Source organism: Rhipicephalus sanguineus, chromosome 3 (assembly GCF_013339695.2).
Source record: "Rhipicephalus sanguineus isolate Rsan-2018 chromosome 3, BIME_Rsan_1.4, whole genome shotgun sequence".
In the NCBI taxonomy this organism is placed as follows: Eukaryota; Metazoa; Arthropoda; class Arachnida; order Ixodida; family Ixodidae; genus Rhipicephalus; species Rhipicephalus sanguineus.
The window spans coordinates 110,167,122-110,174,430 of record NC_051178.1 but is presented as its reverse complement, the minus strand read 5'-3'; the positions used below and the strand labels follow the sequence as shown (position 1 = coordinate 110,174,430).

The 7,309-nt window shown below is 46.0% G+C and overlaps 1 protein-coding gene across 1 annotated transcript in view; it reads left to right on the top strand.

The window, feature by feature from the left end:
• The first annotated feature begins 282 nt into the window (after positions 1-282).
• The window catches only part of LOC119385757 (MOB-like protein phocein), a 14,248-nt gene continuing 7,221 nt past the window's right edge, over positions 283-7,309 (top strand). The window contains exons 1-7 of the mRNA XM_049414093.1: positions 283-628; positions 932-1,075; positions 1,436-1,498; positions 1,584-1,717; positions 2,159-2,201; positions 5,188-5,354; positions 6,907-7,018. Coding sequence (XP_049270050.1) covers positions 626-628; positions 932-1,075; positions 1,436-1,498; positions 1,584-1,717; positions 2,159-2,201; positions 5,188-5,354; positions 6,907-7,018 — 666 coding nt within the window. The 5' untranslated portion in view covers positions 283-625. The remainder of the gene's footprint in view (positions 629-931; positions 1,076-1,435; positions 1,499-1,583; positions 1,718-2,158; positions 2,202-5,187; positions 5,355-6,906; positions 7,019-7,309) is intronic.

Below are 7,309 nucleotides of genomic sequence, written 5' to 3'. Positions count from 1 at the left end.
ACGTACTACAATACACGATGTCGCATCCTCGCGCGGCACCACGCGCAAAAATCGTGCTCGGGTGTTACGCGAGCAGGATTTAGATTGGAGATCGAGATACCTGCATACGAGAGCGCCGGGGCACTCGGCCAAAGAGCAAAACGCTCAACTGCACTTGTTGCAATGCCACGGTCCGCGCACAGCTGACCGCGCGGCTGTCAGGTCCGCGCGTTTGCGCTGCCACGAACCCGCCCGGCCCACTTTTTTTTTTGTATATATGTAATTTCTCTCTCACTCACCTTGACTGATTCTCGCCTGTCGAGGATGTAGGTGCTCTCCGTGCTTGCCATGGCTAGTGGACTGCGTCGCTACGCTGACAGGCGCACACCGTTTGCAGTGAATGAGTTTTTCAAGCCAGGCTGCTTGCCGCAGCGCGATCCATATGCGGCGCTCGTCGCACTGCAAAGACGGCACCGGCAGTCGCTACGAGTGGAGAGTGCTTCGCCTCGCGACGCTAGCAACCTACGCGAACGTGTGACACGACTCGTTTCGTCGCGCAGTTCTGGCTTCAGCGGTGCATGCAAGGCATCTTGTACCCGTATTACTACCGCTCGCTCGGATATCTTGTCGGCTGCTAGAGCAACAGATGGTGCGTATATAGCTTTCTCAGCATCCCGCTTGGCGGCGCTAAGGCGCGAAAAACCATGGTATTGAAAGAGCACGGCCAAGCTCAGTTCGGCAATAAACGTACGTTGAACTAATGCGATGTTTTTAAGTAGTTACACTTGATAGTTATAGGCGAACGGAACAGTTTAGGCTTCGGTAACATCTTTTAGATATTAAGGCACACGGCGATTTGCATATACTGCGGAAATCGGCACTCTAAAGTACAAGAACCGCGCAGTTGTGGGTGTGCTCTATTCATATATGCGTACCCGCAGATTCTATCCAGGCGGCGCAACGAGCGCAAGCAAAAGAAGCAGCGAAGGCGAAACAACCGAACGCACGCACAAACGCTGGTTGGAAACACGGCAACATGAAGATGGCTGACAGTGCGGGTGTTCTTCGGCGGAATCGACCGGGAACAAAAGCCGAGGTGACAGTTTTTTCTTTGTAACCCCTCTTCGGCACATTACGGGCGCGTACTGCGTTTAATCCGTTCGCGACCGTTAGTTGTTTAATCGTTGCCTCGCGTTGACGTAAGCGGGGCCCGATCGAAGGCCTAGCTGATCGTTTTTCTACCTCCGATATCCTCTTTGACTAGCGTTCTAAGCAAACTGATAATCTGACGCGTCTTTCTGGCGCATCGGTGGCGCCGTGTCACCGAATATTAAAGCTCCCTGAAGCGTTCCACTTTTCTACTGGGCTGTCCAGCTAACTGCTGTTTCTGTGAATTTCGATTGCGTTTCGCGTGACCTAGACTTTACTTTCTGCTTGTTCATTTCTCGTTGACCAGAATTTCTCAAGCTGGCCCGATGAGCCATTCGACGAAATGGACAGTACGCTCGCAGTTCAACAGGTATGTAACGTGCAAGCGGTTATTTGTTTGGTTGTGTTTGACGGTTTCTACTAGCCGTGCGATGACACGTTCTTCTGGTGTGCAGTTCATCCAGCAGGCGATCCGCAAAGACCCGGCGAACGTCGATGAAATCTTGACGCCTCCCGATGGCCAGGACGAGGGAGTGTGGAAGTACGAACATCTAAGGTACGTTCGCCCCCGCTTAATGTCGTTGGATCAGTGGGAGGCCTCATAGAGAGTTCTTAATATTGGTGTACTTCGCGTTCGCAATCGCCTTGGGTTATCGCAAGTGCGCATGCGTCTAAAGCCAGCCTCTTGGGGTACGCACGCTATTCTTCAAAAATAGCGTCCGTACGCAAAGCCTGGTTTATCACTTCTAAAACAATCTCTTGAATTTGCTGTCTCTTAATTGCATCGAAAGTCACATTTGAAAGAATGAGGTTAGACCAACATTCTTCTGTGCATCCTTGTAATACCTAGCTTCGTCTTGCACTGAGCTGTGTATTTGACATTCTTTGGTTGTGTTGGAGTGATGTGCTTAGATTGGCATGCAGTCACAAGATGTGAATGCTAATCGGGTTTATTGTGGTGTACGTGCTTGGGCATTCCGAAACAACCATTACCCATGTGTAAGCCTGCTGTGTGATGTTATCGTTACAGGCAGTTCTGCATGGAGTTAAATGGTCTTGCAGTCAAGCTGCAGGTATGTGAGGTTTGTAGTTGTTTTTAAATGGCTTATCTAATTGCATGCATATCACCACTAACACTTTCTTGCTTTTATCACAAATGTCTTTGCATGACTTCACATTTGAACTACAATGAACATGTCCGCGACAAAAGCACAGATGAGTGCCTCATGATTACTTTGATGAGGCTATCAGTTTTTGAAAGTGCCATGACAGTAGCACAGGTGATGCATTTTATTCTAGGGATTTCTTAATAATTCACACTTGCCTCTGGTTCGTCGATCATATTTCGAACCAGTTGTTTTGGTTGGTGTTTCTTCAATAAGACATTACACATCTTTATTTGCATCACTTGCTAATATATTGAGTGGCAGATTAGTTCATGCTTCTCCGACGGAAAGTATGTCTACAGTGGTAGTTTTTTTTCTTTGGACAAATAAGACCCATAAGAATCTCAGACATTCTATAAAAATTGTAGAACGAACAAGTGCTACCTTACAGTAAGATTTCAGTCAGCATACAATTTTCCTTGAAATTGGTTAGAATAATAGTGCAGCTTACCGTACAATTAACTTGAATTACATCAACCAATTGCTATTCCGTGTGCTTGCATTTTCTTGTTTTCCGGGGGCACAATAATGATCTGCCACTCATTGAAAATTCATTGAGTGGAAGGCATAACACATGCTGTTTTGTTTTAGGATCAATAGATAATATGATGGTATACTATACTGCGACATGCAGTCGCAGCCTTCATTGGCCAATGCCGGCGAACCCTCTGCGGCAGCTATGGCTTTGCACTACTGCGCTGTGGCTGTGACTTGGCTATGGCTTTGCGCTATTGAGCTTGAGGCTGCAACTTCAATTGTGGCCTTGCGTTTACCATTGCTGGCTGCAGCATCCAATTCGGTGCCACAGTGATTTGAATTGAAATAAGTGTACCAGCTGGTGCTTCTTGAATGCCTCAAATGCCCGTGCTTCCATGTCTTGTCACCATCAAAGTGTACTTAGCTGCTAAGCAAGGAAATCGTGGCAGGTCATATTTTAGAGGGGTGTTTGTGAGCTTGAGCTTTTATGAATGATTTGTGAAGTTCAGCGGATATTAAATTCTATTTGTGAGGTAGTTTCGGTCTGTCAGTGTCCGACCATACACTTATAAATCTGTTAGTGAAGGATGTCTCTTGGGTGTCCCTGTTACGACCAAGCTTATTTCTTGAGATCACTGAGTAAGATCGGGCAGAAGTGCAGACTCCGCTCGCCTGAAAGGGACACGTTCTGCAACGCCAGATCTTGCTTCACAGCATGTTTGCCAGATGGCGCTATGGATGAAGAAAAGCAGCGGAGGAGAGACGCCGTCCTCGAGCAGAGCTGTGGGCGGGGGGCTCCCTTTGTTGTTTCTATGGCAACGGCGCATGGTCGTGCTTTGCCGCGATCCCGCATTTGCTTCCCTACCCATTTTGTCATCTGTACCGCACACCCCACTTTTCGGTGGTGCCGCCCCCAGTCAGCGCATGTGCTCAGCATGAGAGCAGGTGTAGAATGATTTCCACACACCTTGACAGATGGCGCTGCGTGTTGTGAGCAGTTTGCTGAGAGCTCAAGGGGAGCAGAAAGCATGTGCAGAAGTGAGAAGGGGAGCAGAGGGAGAGGGCAAAGGAATGAACTAGACGCTCGCATCCATGTTGCACGGTTTGTCCCGTGGGAATTCGTGGAACGGCAGAATCGGCGCTCCTCTCTTATCTTACTCTGTGCACCAGATCTAGCAGCTCATGAAATTACCTAGTTGCCAAAGAAGTTGGTGGGACCTAAGAAGAGTCTAGAGTCTGTTTGCTTGTAGATTTTTGATGCTGTTCCAAGTTCACTGCTGCTTGTGTGCTCCATCTAGGGGTACGTGTACATCTCGTGAAAGATGTGCTCTCGGGCAAAATAAAACAAAAAAAAAAAGTGCTTGCCTATTCTTCTACTCCTGCCCTTATCTTACTGCATCTGCACGGCTTTTACAAATAAATAACAGCTGCAGGTTTTTCAGGCCTGGGTGTGCAATGTAATAAACTACAGTATTCTGTCACTGTTTTTCTAACCACGGTGGGCAGATTTTGGAATAGAAATTTCTAAAGCTTCAGGCAGCTTTTCTTGCCATTGTAGCCCTGTTGCTACACACCATGGTGCCTTAGCAGCTAAGGTGTCCTATTGCAGAGCATGAGGGTACAGGTTCAGTTCCAGGCCACGTGCAACACTTATTTCGGCAACCCATAAAAGATCATGGCACAGCACCAGGGTCGGGGGGTGAAAGATGGAAGGTGGAGGAGAGGCCATCTTCTCAGCATAAGGAGTACCCTAACCGCTGCGCTAAAGGTTAGGGTATCTCTCTCCCCATTAAAAAGACCTGTTGGTGCATGGCAGTAGTGGGTATCGAACCCAGTGACTCTTCCATTGGAGGCACACACTATACTACTACTTGACCACCGCTGCGGTTTAGGTGCACACTAAAGAGTCCCTGTCGGCTGAAATTAATCCATAGTCGCCGCCACTCCTCTCCCCGCTATGGTAAAACGTACTTATTTGCAGTAATATTGCTGCAGAGATGGCATGCCTCATACCCATATCGTGGCATTGGCATGTAAAACCTCCAGAATTTAATTTTTTCCTTTAGGAGCCCAGTGGCCCTCTATTTCAGCTGCTAAGCAACAGCTCATTGGTTCAATGCTATCTGTGGCAGCTGCGTTGCTACGTGGTGAAATGCAAAAGTGCACTTGCGTGCTTGGATTGGGGTGCTTGTTCTAAGAACGCACCAGGTGTTAGTGATTCACGAGTACTACGCTACTGTTATGTTTTATAACCGAATTGTCATTTCGACACTTTATACCCTAGAAGTACGATTTTTCTTTTTAATTGGGGAAAGAGCTTTTGCTGAGCAGTGGGAACGTCTGCGTACATTTTGTCGGAGGTATGTCGCTGTTTGCCGTGATGAACTTCTTTGCCGGCCCTGCTCGTTGATTGCAGGCCGAGTGCAACGCAGACAGCTGCACCCAAATGACGGCCACGGAACAATGGATTTTCCTCTGCGCTGCCCACAAGACGCCCAAGGAGTGTCCAGCTATCGACTATACGCGACACACGCTTGACGGAGCTGCGTGTCTCCTCAACAGCAACAAGTACTTTCCAAGCCGGTACGAAACCTTTTTAAAGTGCCATGCCTTAGCTCTTATGGGACCAGAATGCGATACTCTAAATAACTTTCAGCTGAGACGTTATCTTTCAAGGACGCTGTTGTCCTTACTTTTTCAATCATGGGTTCTTTATTAAGAGAGAAAATTAAGGTCATTGTTGTACTTCTAAATTTCGTGCTCAAACTTCGGACGCTGCTATGTCTGTGTGATGTTGCAGATTTCAAATGATCTTTTCGTATTTTGGCCTGTCTAGATATAAGTTCCCAAAACTTGCCATGTTAAATGTCAGGCTGTCTTGGTGTATAATTTTTATAGATGAAAAATGTCATATGTTCGAGTAGGCACCCTAAAATGTGCATTCTCATCATGAGATGGTGCGGGACACATTTTATGAAACCCGTGGTGTGTGTGTGTCATTGAAGGAAAAAACGGAAAACTTCTACAAATATAAGATAGGCTAATCATCAAAAAAAAGCAACCACTTAATACCTTAAAGATGATTTTACAATTAAAAAAGGCTGACTAACCAATTTTATGGATTTTTTTCGCAGAATTTGCAGGCACTGAGACTTGAACACATCACTTTGTGGGTACATTTTAATAGAGTGTGGCGCCCTCTTTGTTCAGATCCCGGTTTTTAAAGCATGCAGCATTGCCTAGCAAAGCATCATTTCTAAGATCATTAACACAGCTAAGCAAGAGAACAGAAAGTTGGACGAGCGCTGCATACATTTTGCGTACAAGAGAATTTTCGCTTACATTTTGCATAAGCAAGTGAACGTGACTGTCACAGATGATTCAAGCTGCAGAATTCAAGCACACTTCAGTAGGGTTTTTTTTTTTTTTGCAACTGTGTTGTTTGCTGTCCTAAAAAAAAAAAAAATCGAGGTTTATAGTTTTGCAATCGAACATGCAGTCTTAACATTCGACATATCTCTAGCATATCTCCTTTAATTTTCCGGTAGAAGGGGACTGAAACACTTTTTGAACATAATAAGAAAATGTTCCCAATCAGAAGACAATGCTGATAGGCCAATGATTTGCTTTAATGTGGCAAGGAATCTATGATGCTGTTTAACTTGTCTGTCAATCTTTCTTGCGAGATTAGAAGGCCCCTGCTTTTTTTTCTGCCCCATGGTGGGGTCCAGTTAATGGCATCTCGGAGTTCTAACTCCTATCCTATTTTTCACATAAGAATGCAGTGTATAGTGTTCATCTTGTCACAAACAAATCACTTCCGCAGTTTACCTATAAACTGGGGTGGCGGGGTATGTTTTGCTGCATTTTGTGAAAGCTTCCACGGTGCCCCAAAGCCAGAAAGTTCGGGAAACTCTGCTGTAATTTGTTTCTTGGGATTGCTCTCAATCGAGTGTGTTGCTCAGGTTTCAAGAAAAAATGTTTCAAAGTCCTACTGAATTGCTTGATGCAGCTGTGTGTTTAGGCTTGGACGTGCATGTTGATGTTTCGTTGCTGAGAGAAGAACGTGCCGCAAACCTGTCAGACCCTACTGCGGACGTATTTTCACGTAGGACTGTTCTTTTGTTTTTTGCAGAGTTAGCATCAAGGAGTCCTCGGTAGCAAAGTTAGGTTCCGTGTGCCGAAGAGTGTACCGGATATTCTCTCATGCGTACTACCATCATAGAGCCACCTTTGACGAGTTTGAGGTAGGCATGCATCTTTCCTTTCTGTTGTTCTTTTCCCATACGAGATGCAGGGAACGGGCTTCATAACAATTAAACGGCAGAAATTGTCTGGTGTTAATGATAATTGTCAATGCAAAATACAGTCGACGACCGATAATTCGGACTCCACGGGGAATGTAAATAAGTCCGAATTATCGAATGTCCGAAAAAACGAATGCGTCCGAAAAAAAAAATACTTTTATTGACACTTCGGGGTCCCGGTGGCCGAAAAAAGTTGTCAATGCGTTGCTGCCCACACTTCCGCTTACGTGC